The 15,497-nt window shown below is 37.1% G+C and overlaps 1 protein-coding gene across 3 annotated transcripts in view; it reads left to right on the plus strand.

The window, feature by feature from the left end:
• Positions 1–1,349: 1,349 nt before the first annotated feature.
• phip (pleckstrin homology domain interacting protein) overlaps positions 1,350–15,497 on the plus strand; it is a 50,616-nt gene continuing 36,468 nt past the window's right edge. For 2 of the 3 annotated variants that reach the window (XM_067370424.1, XM_067370425.1), the window contains exons 1-7: positions 1,350–1,500; positions 1,612–1,670; positions 1,755–1,784; positions 1,936–1,995; positions 4,315–4,465; positions 5,028–5,126; positions 5,407–5,567. In XM_067370424.1, the coding sequence (XP_067226525.1) occupies positions 1,461–1,500; positions 1,612–1,670; positions 1,755–1,784; positions 1,936–1,995; positions 4,315–4,465; positions 5,028–5,126; positions 5,407–5,567 (600 nt within the window). In that variant the 5' untranslated portion in view covers positions 1,350–1,460. Of the gene's footprint in view, positions 1,501–1,611; positions 1,671–1,754; positions 1,785–1,935; positions 1,996–2,624; positions 4,007–4,314; positions 4,466–5,027; positions 5,127–5,406; positions 5,568–15,497 lie in introns of those variants that run through there. The other variant, XM_067370426.1, reaches the window with a different exon arrangement.

The raw sequence follows: 15,497 nt of genomic DNA on the forward strand, positions 1-15,497 counted from the left end.
CAGGCCATTATATTGTTCAATGGGTGCTGAGTTATTAAGCCTCAGTTTTAACTCTCATTTTCATTACTTGCGATATATGGTCGAAGCAAAAAGAAAGTTTAGCCTCTTGCACTGACTGTAATACAAGACTGGTGGTGTTTACTTGACGTGGATAACTAATTAAGGGATCTTAGAATTTAGATTGGTCAGACTATACATAATCTACAGGTCAACTATACTCCAGCAGAAGGTTAGGACTCAAAAGGCATTTTAATGTTGTACGACTGCCTCCTAAATCAGTTTTAAGGCCGTAGGATGAGACTTCATATGACAAAACTTCAACGGGCTCATTTAAAGTCAATATCTTCACTCTTTATGCCCCTAACTGCTTACCATTCAAATAAAAAAAAAGGAAGAAATATGTACAATACTTGTTTATAATGAGTACAATATTATAGGCAGGAGTATAGGAAAATATTTTGCCCAGTTCAACTGTGTACACAATCTGCATGTTGTTTCTTTAATATAGATATACTGTGTGACATATAAATACATAAATAAAATCACCGCTGTCCTGTTTGTCTGGTGTTGCCATTAGTCACTGGATTCCTGTAACTCACAAGGTTTAATTCATTACATTCTCCCTGTTTACTACCCTTCCCCCATTTTACTGCCCGCTCGCTTTTGGGAAAGAAATGGAGGACTTCCCAATCCAAAGCACAACCAAGAGAGGGGGTGGGTTCCTTGGAATAAGTCTGTTTTATGCTCGAAATAATTTGACTTTATTATACACATCACAACCACGCAAAAGCAGTGGTAAAATTCGGGTGTTTGATAGTTAGCTTCAATATGCTGTTGTGGGAGAAACATGGAGTGAGAACCGAGCTTCGCTGCCCGCAAGGTCGACAGACCGAGGAACAAGAGGCGCCATTAAAGCTCAGAATCCGGGATTTAGCAAACAAATAACCGTAGCCCGAATAAATAGTTACATTTGTGCATACAACGAGCCACCATTGCCTGCTTTTTTCCCTTCAGCGTTAGCATCACAGCCTCCCTGACACACAGTCCTGCGCGTACGTACTCGACTCTCCTCGTGTATTCCTGCGCAAAGGGGTTGTGCTTTCAGAGGGAGGGGGGGGGGTGTGGAGCGCAAACTGAAACCCAAAATATTCACGAACATCCTTAAGGTGCATTAAACTGCATGTTTTAGAAACATCGTTTCTTGTCAACCACAAACGCCCCGGTGCTCGAGATGTTTGTCCGCATCGACGCGCGGCACGTTGTGCTTAAGAGGGGACTATTTAGCGAGAGCGCGGAAGGCTCGAGCGACGCGCCGGATCTTCTTTCAGTGTGTGTTGGGTGAATGGAGGCGCAGCTCTTCCTGGTGAACAAACACTGACAACTATAGGGCAGCCCAGCGATACCCGCTTCCCAGAACGGCCACACACACCTTCTCCTTCACCCCCAAAACAACCCTAAACATGGCTGCTGAGCGTAAACACGTCGCGCAGTTGAAATCCGGTGAGTAAAAGGAATTGATAAAGGTGACGCTGGAGTATTTTTATATACATTTGCCGTTCCCACCACGTCCTTCTTGAAAGCTAATGTAGCTCATTCTCCCCCATCTCGCAGAACTGTACTTCCTAATAGCCCGATTTTTAGAAGCTGGACCTTGTCAGGACGCGGCAGAGGTGGGTGATTTTGTAATATAGGATTGTAAACGACATTTCTGAAGAAGATTGAACGGTAATTTGCTATTTTTGTGCTTTTTTCAGACCTTGATACGGGAGGTTCAGGAGAAGGAGGTAAGCAGCGCGAGCCCTACTCGCGTCGCATCTCACTGCGCTGCACTTTAGGCTGCTAATTTAACGCAGATTTCGTATTTATGGTTTAAAAATACAAACTTGACCCCTTAGAATTTACCCAAACCTATTTAACACCGTTTTTCCATTACAGCTGTTACCCAAAAGGATTGACTGGACTGGCAAAGAACACCCAGGGAGTTACGAAAATTTGGTAAGGGATCCCTATAACCGAGAGAAAACTTTTTAGAGAGCAAAATAAGAAATTGAATTTCCCGCAATTTTTAAATCAGGAAAAAACTTAACCCGAGCACACGGGGAAAACCAACCTCAGGGTTAGAAAGGACTGCCATCAGATGAACCCAGAGCCTGGCCTGACCTCAGGGATGTGAGTTTGGACACAGTGGTGTGCACAAGGTGTAAATAGATGTTAAAATTGATGTAGAAATAAAGAGACGTCATGAATGTGGTGCTATAAGGGGAAGGGAGCGGAGGGAGGAGGGACCAGTGCGCAGAGACTGAAAGCGGGGCGGGATGGAGGCGCTCTGCTCCATGTAATACAACCATAGTCAGGGTAAAATACTCCTTTTACCTCACTTTATTTCACTTAAAGTAAGCTTTTGGAGCTGGAAACAACAAGCCGGAGACGTAGAGGATCTTAGGAGGGTAATGGGACTTTTAAGTTGCCCTGACAATATTTTTATTTTTTTTCGGAGGAAGTTATTTCTGAACAGACAGTGTTGTGAGACTTGAGGCCGATAACACAAATGAGAGGTACATCGAAATGAGTACGTATTGATTAATTTATTAATTACGATATTTAAAAAGGTAAATAAATTATTAATCGGATTATTTGCATTTTTCAGTAGCTCGCTAATCCATGTAGGAATATAACTCGGGAAGACAGTTTGCGTCCTCAATCGAAGTGAGATGTAGCGAAATATCTTGATTTTAAAACTTAAGTGTGTTTTGATCCAGCCCCTGCTATGGCCACCCCCCAATATATATATATATCAGTTGCGTAACTAATAGACTCAACAACAGTCTGTTAATCACACAGCCTGTTACCGTTGCTTCTCCGTCGTCTCTTGCACAGGGAGAAATTCACACACATTGTAGCGATAATCTGTTATTTTGTATTCGCGATTGTCTCGCGGATGATCTCGCGCGCCGCTACGCCAGTAGATCCCCGTATTATATTGAGTGAATGCGTGTGTGTGTGTGTGTGTGTGAGAGATCGTTCGTGCATGATTTCACTACCGTGTGTGAAGATGTTAAAGCCCGTGCCTGCAGATTGTGGGTAGGAATAACGCGCACGAGACTTGACCGCCTGATGTTGGCGCTGTCAATTAATTTTTTTTGTCATGTCTCGAGGTACCCTCGATCAATATGTTAATGAGCTATGCAATCTGCATTAATTATCATTATTCATAAGATTAATAAAATAACAGCATTGCATTAAAATTGAAATTATAAATGTTAATATTTATCAAATAAATGCGTGTATTTTTAAATAAAATGTTTATTTGAATAATTTTACATTTTTATTAATTACTATTTTTTTCGCAAAATAATTTTCACGTAATGTAATAACAGTAATTAAGGATAATTCATTAACAACTGTTAGCTATATTAGGATACCGTTGTTAAATACTGATTTTTAATTGTATAATTAATGTTTTTAATTCATATCCTCTGATTTACTCACTGTTAAACATGGCCTTGTGTATAAAATCATTAGCTAAGCGTTGTGTGCGCGCGCGTTTGTGTGTATGTGTGGCTGGATATGAAGTGTGTGTGTGTGTGTGTGTGTGTGTGTGTGTGTGGCGACCAATAGGACGACGCTAAATGCAATTAAAGCCACATTAATTACTGGCCTGCAGTTGGAAGCTGGATGTGCTGAACAGGCTTGATAAAAGATACCCGTACTGACGCGCTGCGCAGGGAGACGCGCATTTTACTCTGTAGATTAGATTCATCTCTAGGGAGAATATGGAAAGATAAAAAAAAAAAAAAAGTCCTTGAAAAAAGGCAGTAAAACTGTATTGTAATGAAACGAAGTGTCGTCTATAATCTTCTAATGGTTTTTATGATGCTATTATGTGAATGTTTTTTTATGTGTGCATTGATAATGTCTGGCAAATGGCTGTTTTTAAATATGTCCTTTTATTTTATTGTTGAGTTATTTTTTTTAGCACACCTTCATTATATGAAATTATTTCATGGTGATAATGATCTTTTTTTAATTAAAGCCTTCACATGCATGCTTTGAATAAATTTGAATGTTGTGGTAGAAAATTTAATTATTTAATTATATAATTGTAAGTGTTTTTAAGAAGGTATTTATGTAGATTAATGTTAAGACTTGTAAATGTTAAGGTTTTTTATTTTGTACCTTTTTGTTTAAATCTACTTTCTATGCATACACTATTGCAACGCAATAATTAAGTGTATTGAACATGATGTGAAACAGTATATATAGGTGTGTTAAACATACATTTGCCCTAATACATGTTTGTGATTGTGTGTATAGGTCAAATTGTACAGGCACATTTCTTCAGATCACCTGTTGCAGGTGTGTGAGCGAGTGAGCCCTCTTTTAGAGAGGGAAGTGCCAGCCAGCGTACCTGGAGTCAACTCACTGCTGGGAGCCGGACGACAGTCGGTGCTGCGTACAAACAAGAGTGAGTGTTTCTGTTTGAACATTAAATGTGTTCATCATCCGTTTTTATAATAAGCAAAGAAACCTGTTAACAGCCAAGTTAAGCAAAAGAGAGATTTTATTTATTTTTTTATTTTTTTTACAGCATTAATCCCATAACTGCTGCAAAGAAATTTAAGATCAGATACATTTTTTGAATGAAAAAGCTGAAGATGGGGTGGGGGAATGTTCACATTTGGCAGGTTCATTATAAAGGATTTAACTGGAAGTCTTTTTAATATTTACAAATTGCATCTCACTGTTGTGTCTGATGTATAAGTATGCAAAAGAAAGGATTGGTAATTGATCAGTAGTGGTGTGATTTACCTCCATAATAGCATTTCATAGCAATTAAAACTTTTCTATAATATTTTCAAGAATATTGCTACTTCCCTTCCAAGGAATAAAACAAAAGCATATAATTACATTTTGTTTTGTGGTAAAAATGTGTGTTTTGCATCGATACCAGTTTGTGTATGTGTGCTTAAGGGTTCAATCACTTCTCGTGTGTATATTTAGTGACAGTCCCACGTGTTTGTTGGCAGGTTGTAAGCACGTGGTATGGAAGGGGTCCGCCCTCGCTGCCCTGCACTGTGGCAGGCCACCAGAGCCGCCAGTCATCTATGGAAGCCCGCCCAATATTGGTAAGTCACCTCTTATTGGTTGCTATGTCGATGTATTCCAGTGGAAGAAGCAACATTCATCCAAATTCTTAGACCTTTTTTTAAAACTGATTTGTATTGATTTGCTGGTTGAAATAAGAGTCTTTAGTGCATTTAGTGTTAAGTGTTTTAGAAATCTAGAAAAATGTGGACCATACATTAAAAATAGTGTTTGTTGTAAATTAAATGATTATAATAAGAATTTTCTTAGAATGCTGTAGATTCTCATGTTGTTTTGCTGGATATGTCTTGCGTGTTATAGTGGAAACAGTATACAGTCGGAGGCTGAATGGTTCATATCGGTTGGGTCAGCTGGTCCCTACAGCTGTTTACCAACATATGAAGATGCACAAGAGAATTCTGGGCCACCTGTCATCTGTGTACTGTGTCACCTTCGACCGCACCGGTCGTCGCATCTTCACAGTAAGACATCTGGTTTTATGACGTTTTTTTTTTTTTTTTTTAAACAATGTTTTTGAATGTGCTTACCTTTTTTGAAATATAATGAATATGAAAAATATTTTAAAATATATAAATCTAATGTATGAATGAATGATAGAACTGAAATGTGCAGGTTTTTAGAACAGATTTATGGACATTCGTGTTGTGTGCCCTTCCTTGGCTGCTGTTTGAGTATAGTATTCTGGAGTGTATTATTACATCAGGTTATGGAATTTTAATTTGTTCGTTATGTTCTTGTGCTGTCAGACTGCCTGCCTGTGTGTGTGTGTGTGTGTGTGTGTGTGTGTGTGTGTGTGTGTGTGCTTGCATGTGTATCTGGAAATGTATTCAGGGAGAAGATGATCTGTTAATTTATTGTTGTTTTATTGTGAGTGTTAATTGAATGGTTTTAAGAGTTGACTTCAGTATCAGCTTTTCAAAAAAAGATTTCAAGAAATTGGAAAACTAATGATTTCTCTGACAGATAAAAAAAAAAATCCGAAAACGATTGCTAAATTTTGAATTTGTTTATATTTTTACTGGAGTCTCAAGGACATGGAAAACCTGGGGGAAAAACAGGCAATTTGACAGTTGTGATTTCCTGGTCTAGATTTGATTGATTTGATTGCATTTTTTTTTTTTTAGCTAAGCTTAGTTAATATTTTGTTCATTGACTAGAAGTTGCTCTATGTTTGATATACAATCTCTATGAAATTGTGTGTGTGTGTATGTATGTATATATATATAATATAATATTTTATTTAAATCCTTATCCAGTTGATCACAAACGACTAGGAACGAAATAGAAATGTATTGGTCAAAATGTGTGGGAACCTTGTTTTCTTTACAGTGTGTGTGGTGGGCAACTCCATATATCCCATAGTATAAATTTGCTTTTACACTCTTCACTTATAATGAGAAGTACCATGACCATGATGCTTTTCTTTTTAACATATTTAGTATCTGGTAACACTTTACAATAAGGTTCATTAGTTATACATTAGTTAAAGGTGCCCTAGAACATTCTTTCACAAGATGTAATATAAGTCTAAGGTGTCCCCTGAATGTGTCTGTGAAGTTTCAGCTCAAAATACACCATAGATTTTTTTTTTAATTCATTTTTTTAATTGCCTATTTTGGGGCATCATTAAATATGCACCGATTCAGGCAGTGGCCCCTTTAAATCTCACACTCCCTGCCCCCCAAGCTCTTGACTATAATACAGTGCATAAACAAAGTTCACACAGCTAATATAACCCTCAAAATGGATCTTTACAAAGTGTTCGTCATGCAGCATGTCTAATCGCATAAGTACAGTGTTTATTTGTATGTTTACATTTGATTCTGAATGAGTTTGATAGTGCTCCGTGGCTAAAGCTAACATTACACACTGTTGGAGAGATTTATAAAGAATGAAGTTGTGTTTATGAATTATACAGACTGCAACTCTTGTCTCCGTGAATACAGTAAGAAACGATGGTAACTTTAACCACATTTAACAGTACATTAGCAACATGCTAACAAAACATTTAGAAAGACAATTTACAAATATCACTAAAAATATCATGATATCATGAATCATGTCAGTTATTATTGCTCCATCTGCCATTTTTCGCTATTGTTCTTGCTTGCTTACCTAGTCTGATGATTCAGCTGTGCACATCCAGACGTTAATACTGGCTGCCCTTGTCTAATGGCTTGAACATGGGCTGGCATATGCAAATATTGGGGTCATACATATTAACGATCCTGACTTATATAATGAGATTTATATAAGAAGGAGGAAACAATGGAGTTTGTGACTCACTGTATGTCATTTCCATGTACTGAACTCTTGTTATTCAACTATGCCGAGGTAAATTCAATTTTCCATTCGATGGCACCTTTAATGTATTAACTAACATGAACTAACCATAAGCAATACATTTGTTACTGTATTTATTAATCTTTGTTAACGTTAATGAAAATACAGCTGTTCATTTGTTTGTTCATGTTAGTTCACAGTGCATTAACTAATGTTAACAAGATTTTAATAATGTAATAGTAAATGTTGAAATTAACATTAATAAAGATTAATACATGCTGTATAAGTACAGTTCATTATTAGTTTAACTAATGTATTTAACTAATGTTAACTTATTATTGTTATTATTGTAAAGTATTACAAAATATCCAGTATATTTAATTAAAATAAATTCAGAAATATGTATGTATAATACATAAATGTAGTGAACTGATTAAGCAGTCAGAATATACAAATACTGACAAGTACAAGTACAATGTAGCTGATTTAAATCACTTAAGCCTTTTGTGGCTTTAATTAGACTGTATGCCTCATTAAACTGTATACATACAACTGTATGCCTACCCATTATGGAATTTAAAGGGATGTCACTAAACTTTTTAGGGTGCTGTTAAAGTGTCAAATAATAAAACCGTTTCGGTCAAGAGCTTTAACGTTGCAAAATACCTCAAAGAACATGATGGTCTCAAATGGCCTATTGAATGGTGGGATGTGATCGCTGTTTGGTCCAGATGTCTGAGTGGGTTTGAGGTTCTGAAAGCAGCTGTGGTTTTATGAGTTGAGCAGAGACTTGCCTGTAAGAGTTATGTTCACACTGGATGTAGTTACAGTGGTTCAAATGAACTATTCTGTAGTTTATCATTGAGAGTATCATTAACAGGGCCATTGACTTAACTTGTGTTTATTTTACATGACAAGACACTTTGGATAAAATCATAAATTAATGCATGAAAACATGGCTCCTTATCGATTTTTTTGGCCTGTTGTAATGTGTCTGAGTAATTCATCATGTACAGAAAGTGTGTTCAGTGTGTTTTGATTTAAAGAGTCAGGGACCACTAACAAAAAGGATTGTATTATGCATTTTTCTAGTTAAATACGGTTTTTAATTACAGCTTATTTTATCTGCATAACAATTTGAGTGATTTTTTTTTTTTTTGTATTAGGTTTGTCCCTTTTTTTTTTTTCTTCTTTTTTTTTTTTTTTTAAAGATAGCAGCACTCAAGATACACGTTTTTGTAAAACCTGATGATCATCTTCACTTGTATGATTTGAGGATGATCCAAAGAGTGTCTTGTGTGTCAGTGGAAGCAAGAACATCAAGACTCACATGATCAGTGTCAAAATTTACTTGGGTTTATTAGTGACCTAGAAATAGTGAAGAATACTTTGTTCATTTTACGTCATAATTTGTGCTTTTTTACATTTTTCAAAATCTTGAGACTTTTCAATTATAGGTTTAAATAAAAATATGCAGATTTGTATTGTGATCTTTTTGATGCCTCTTTACAAGATTTAAAAAATACTTTTGTTCTGCAAGGATGCATTAATATGATCAAAAGTGAGAGTAAATACTTTAATAATGTTAAAAAAGATTTTGCCAGTTGATCTTTCTAATCAATCATCAAAGAATTCTGAAAAAAATGTATAACAGTTTCGAGAAATATATTGTTGTTATACTATGTTGTATGTTGTACTATTATAAATTAAAATATAAATAGTTTACAACATTGATAATAAGAAACGTTTCTTGAGCACCAAATCTGCATATTAGGGGCCGTTTACACGACACTGATTTCTAACTAAAAACATAAAACTTTTTATGTGTTTTGGCCATTCATTTACACAAAAATGGCGTTTGGGGGCCTGAAAACGCAAAGTTTTTGAAAACGATACCATTATTATCTGTGTGTAAACTACAAAAATGTGAATATGTGAAAACGTGTCATGTGTATGTGTATTACGTGTTTGGTCTATAAGCTCGCTGTGTTTCTTTACAAAGTCACATCGCCATCTACTGGCCTGGCAGCATAATACCGCGTTTTTAGTCTAATCGTGGATCCTTGTGGATCCTTGTGAAAAGGAAGTTTGTCACAGTGTTGCCATCTATGAAAAACTTTTTCTTTTTTAGTACATGGTTGTCATGTAAACGTACCATTTGAGTAATTTCTGAAGTAATGGCTGCTGCAAATTCAGGTTTGCCATACCAGTGCTTCCCACACATAGACTTTACTTGGGCGGGCCGCCCACATATAATAACGGACGCCCAAGTATATTTTGAGACACATTTTGCTTTTATTATTTTTAGGGCCCAAGCGAAAATTCGCGCAGGGCCCTCTTGTTCTTCTAAGGATTATTAGGGCCCAAGCGAAAATTCGCGCAGGGCCCTCTTGTTCTTCTAAGGATTATTATTATTTTTATTTTTTTTTTTTATTTTTTTTTTCCGTCTTCCGGGGCTTTTTGGGGGCCTTAACATGCTCAAAAACTCTTGAAAATTGGCACACACATTGGAATCCGCGGCCATTAGGACGCCGGAGAGGCTGGTACCCGGGCGTGGCAGGGGGGCTCGACAGCGCCCCCTTGAAAAAAGTCTGAAAATTTGGTCCATATATTAAACATGCTTGCACGTATTAGTATGAAACTCGGTACACATATAGACCTCATCGGGCCGAACAACTTTCGCGCTCTAAGTTAATCGCCACGCCAACAGGAAGTCAGCTATTAAGGGTTGTTTGAAAAACGCATGCTCTGGAATTTGATATACTCCTCCTAGACGATTAATCCGATCGCCACCAAACTCGGTCAGCATGAAGTCAAGACACTGATGATTAAAAATTGCCAGGGGATTTTTGATATCTCGAACGGTTTGGCCGTGGCGAGGCAACGAATTTATGGCGAGAAAAAGGAAACAGGAAATGTGTTATAACGTCTTAATACATATATTGATCTTTATGAAACTTCACGAGTGTGTTCGTTATAGGAGTCTGATCACATGGATGTGACTATTGTGAGTCAAAGTTATAGCGCCACCAACTGGCAGCAGGAAGTGTATCACTTTTTGAAATGTTTTGAGATCACCCTCTTATTTTTACCTGATTTGCTTCAAACTTCATCAGTGTAATGTCAATACACAGCAGATGTAGACCTATGACAGGATTTTTGATATTTGAAATATTGTTGCCATGGCAACAGGTCAAACTGTAATAATATTCTTGAGTGTTTTTGAGGCTCTTAACATGCTTCAAATTGCATGAAACTCGACACACACATCAATATTGTCAACCAGTACACATGGACAAAGCCATAGAAATGGGCGTGGTGGAGGGGCTCAGTAGCGCCACCTTTTGACAAAAGTGGGGGTTAGTTTTTCCTACAGTCACCAAACTCGGTACACATATTATTCTCATCAAGCCGGACAATTTTCTAATTTACATTCATTAGCTCCGACCAACAGGAAGTCAGCTATTTTGGTTTGAATGTTAATTTTTTGAAAAAACAGGCTATGAATTTTATACTACTACTCCTACAGGGTTTATCCAATTTACACCAAGCTTTTTTTAACTTGTTGCGAACACATTGAAGTTGTTTAATTGCAAACGGATTTTGGATATCTCAAACGGTTTGGCCGTGGCGAGGCAACGAATTTATGGCGAGAAAAGGGAAACAGGAAATGTGTTATAACTTCTGCATACATTGATTGATGTTTATGAAACTTCAGGAGTGTGTTGGTTGTAGTAGTCTGATCACATGGATGTAACTATTGTGAGTCAAAGTTATAGCGCCACCAAATGGCAGCAAGAAGTGTATCACTTTTAAAATGCTTTGAGATCACCCTCTTATTTTTACCTGATTTGCTTCAAACTTCATCAGTGTAATGTCAATACACAGCAGATGTAGACCTATGACAGGATTTTTGATATTTGAAATATTGTTGCCATGGCAACAGGTCAAACTGTAATAATATTCTTGAGTGTTTTTGAGGCTCTTAACATGCTTCAAATTGCATGAAACTCGACACACACATCAATATTGTCAACCAGTACACATGGACAAAGCCATAGAAATGGGCGTGGTGGAGGGGCTCAGTAGCGCCACCTTTTGACAAAAGTGGGGGGGTTAGTTTTTCCTACAGTCACCAAACTCGGTACACATTATTCTCATCAAGCCGGACAATTTTCTAATTTACATTCATTAGCTCCGACCAACAGGAAGTCAGCTATTTTGGTTTGAATGTTAATTTTTTGAAAAAACAGGCTATGAATTTTATACTACTACTCCTACAGGGTTTATCCAATTTACACCAAGCTTTTTTTAACTTGTTGCTAACACATTGAAGTTGTTTAATTGCAAACAGATTTTGGATATCTCAAACGGTTTGGCCGTGGCGAGGCAACAAATTTATGGCAAGAAAAGGGAAACAAAGTGTTATAACTTCTGCATACATTAATTGATTTTGATGAAACTTTGGCTTAGTCTTCGTTGTACAAGGCTGATCACATGGATTTGACTATTGTGATTCAAAGTCATAGCGCCACCAACTGGAAGCAGAAAATGTGTCACTTTCAGCATACATTGAGATCACCCTCTTATTTTTACCTGATTTGCTTCAAAATTCATCAGAATAATGTTAAAACTTGGCACATGTAATCCTTTGAAAATGGGCAGGGAGGAGGGGCTCTATAACGGCACCTTGTAGTGCAGTAAATGTGGAGTGAATTTGACATAGTCCTTTGATGTTTAACCGTTTTAAGTGCCTATTGCCCGCTGTGCACAGTTGCCCTGAAGCCACCGGGGTGGCGGTGCCACCGGGCTTGGGCCCGCCATCGCTGCTCGCAGCTATATTTATCCTCTTATACTTCTATATCCGCGCAACATAATGGAAACATCCGCGATCAATAAACTAGTCGTTTCATACCTGCTCGTTACGTGTGCGTCAGAACTGTTTATTCCCGCTAACATTCCCACAGGAGCTGCATTTTGCAAAGTCACAAGGGGGCGCTGTTGCACGTTCTACAAGCTCGCGCAACAGCGCTTCAGTCTGCTTCAAAGTGATTCTCAATCAATGAAAAGCGCAGATTTAAGCGATTGCTAATGAACTCAAGTTGATGAATTATTACAATGTTTACTTTATGGCCTTTTATATAAAATGTTTTAGACGGTTGTAAGAATCTGAAGGATCAGCCTGCAATAGTACATACATTTCAAAATAAGAGTCCCGTTGTATTTCGGGCTTGTTTATAATTAAAAGTCACACGCTAAGTTTTTTTCTTTTTCTTTTGGGCATTATTGGTATGTTGGTTACACAATAAATTGTATTTAATTTGATTTCCATTTAATTCATAGTAAATTATTGTAGTCTCCCCCACAGGAAGAAAAGATTAAGAACATTATTTGACACATATATTATTCATTTTATAAATTTTACTAGTAAAATCTGTCCCATTCACTGAGAGAGATAATATATGACAGCAAAGAAAACATAGGAAAAGGTGAACCATTTAAATGCTGTAATTTTGCATAATTTACAGTGCATAATAATGCATAATATTAGTATGTAATTAAATGTAATAGTATGCTATGTAATTAAAATTAATTTCAATAAATATAAATACTGTTAAAAATCACACATTATTTGTTTGTCACATGTAGTAGACCATTTTTGTGCCGTGGGTAATAGGAGGATTTTTCACGGGGCTACCACCGCAAGTGTATTTCAAACCTGTGGGAAGCATTGCACACACTATAAAATGTATTAAAAATAGGGGGAAAAAAGTTATTTTAAATTGTAATAATATTTTAGAATATTTATCAGATAAATGCTGCCTTGCTGAGCATAAGAGCCTTCTTTCAAAAATATAAAAAAAAAATCTTAAACTTTTGAACAGTAGTGCATGTCATTAATAAATCGGACTCAGCTCTGTGGGCCTTTGTTGGGTTTTCAGTGAGTAGTTCTTTTCATTTGACCAATGTTGTACTTCACTGGGAACTGTGTCTTCATTTCCTAGTGACTAAAAGGGTATTTTTAGACAGTGAGCCTTCTGAGCTCACATGGACAGATAATGTTTTGACTCTGGGATAAGTGTAGAGGTTAAAGGTCATTCACATGTTCCATCTGGGCAAGCATACTGTGGCTCTGTGACATGATCATGCCCACAAACTTGCTAAAGATTCTGTGTGTGTGTGAGTGGAAGTGTTTTGATTAAGGCATTTCTCTGACATTATCTCACTCTCATCCTGTGGCTTGAGCTTTTGTTAATATTTGTCAGCGCTCTGGTTTTAAGCGGCCTGTAGGATCGTGATTGTGTGTGTGCTTTGCTGATGTGTGTTTTTTGAGTGTGCACTCTTGGGTTCCATTTTACTCTGCAAGTTTTAAATGCTCCAAAAATGGCTGAACAGCAAGGATTACTCCCCCTCTTTCTGCCTCTCCCTCCCTTTTCCCTCTATCTCTCTCTCCCCTACTCCTGTTCTCTTTGTCTTTTCCTCTTTCGATCTTGGTCTCTCTGTGTATTTCCTACCCTTTTTTTTTTCTTTCTATAGGTCTTTTTCTCCCGGCGTAGGGGGGCGTGTCTGTGCGCGCATGTTGAAAAAAGTGTTTCTTTTATGGATTTGGCTGCGAGCCACGAATAAAATCATCTCTTTCATATTCCTGAGCCATTAGCCAATGTGTCATTGGCATTCTGTCTGTGTTTAACAGATCTTCGGGAATGTTCGTCTCTGTGTGTGGCTTGGGGATCATTTTTCTTTGCTCAATTCGATATGCATGTGTGGCCTGCTAAAATCAATGTTGTTATCGCAGTTAATTCTAGTGTTTCTCGAAACAACAGTGATATTTTCATGTTGTTAAATTTGAGTTTACGAAATGAGGAGGTAAATGGCAAGCTGATTATCTGAGGGGAAAAAAGCATCTTTCAATCAAGCTGTGATTGAAAGACTGCTGTAGGTAGCACTTGCTTTTTATGATCCTCTGCTTGTTGTCATGGAAATGCAATGCCACAGTGCTGCATTTTTAGGTTAAAAGCATGTTTGATTTACCTTGCAATAAATTCACATTGGACTCTAGAAATAGTATTAGTAAAAAAAAAAGTAACATTTGTGTTAGACATTTAAAACGTTTCTGCAGGAAGCGTTGGCATGACGTATGTACACTACCATTTAAAAAGTTTGGGGTCAAAAAGATTGTTTTAATGCTTTTAAAAGAAGTCTCTTATGCAGCCTTGGTGAGCATATATTTATTTAATTAAAAATATGGTAACACTTTACAATAAGGTTCATTAATTAACATTAGTTAACTACATTAGTTAACATGAACTAATAATGAACTGCACTTATGCAGCACAATATTTGTTTGTCACATGTAGTAGACCATTTTTGTGCCGTGGGTAATAGGAGGATTTTTCACGGGGCTACCACCGCAAGTGTATTTCAAACCAGTGGGAAGCATTGCACACACTTTAAAATGTATTAAAAATAGGCTGCGGCCCCTTTAAATCTTGCACTCCCTGCCCCCCGAGCTCTCGACTATAAAACAGTGCATAAACAAAGTTCACACAGCTAATATAACCCTCAAATGGATCTTTACCAAATGTTCGTCATGCATGCTTCGGATCATGTGAGTACAGTATTTATTTGGATGTTTACATTTGATTCTGAACGAGTTTGATGGTGTTCCATGGCTAAAGCTAACATTACACACTGTTGGAGAGATTTATAAAGAATGAAGTTGTTTATGAATTATACAGACTGCAAGTGTTTAAAAATGAAAATATCTGTATGAAAAGAGAGCCATGTCAGAAGTCCTTGATTCAGCTCATTATCCACTAATGCGGCCACGCCCACGCAGTCAGCGCTATTCAGATGCAAATTCTGAGTCAATACATGCATACATCGTCTCAATGGTGTATTTATTGTCTTGAAGTGTTTTGAATAGCCATAGTTAGCGATCTCTGGCCTCTGTTAGTTCAGTTATTCCTGGATTGCCTATTCTTCTTTAGCATTGGCATTTGTGGACTAAAAGTGCACAGAGCACCCTCCGGCTGCAAGTATGAATTGAAAACAGTATCCAGCGTTCACAGTGATGACAATAAATATTGAATAAATATTACTCCGCT

This window comes from Chanodichthys erythropterus, chromosome 20 (genome assembly GCF_024489055.1).
Source record: "Chanodichthys erythropterus isolate Z2021 chromosome 20, ASM2448905v1, whole genome shotgun sequence".
Classification (NCBI taxonomy): domain Eukaryota; kingdom Metazoa; phylum Chordata; class Actinopteri; order Cypriniformes; family Xenocyprididae; genus Chanodichthys; species Chanodichthys erythropterus.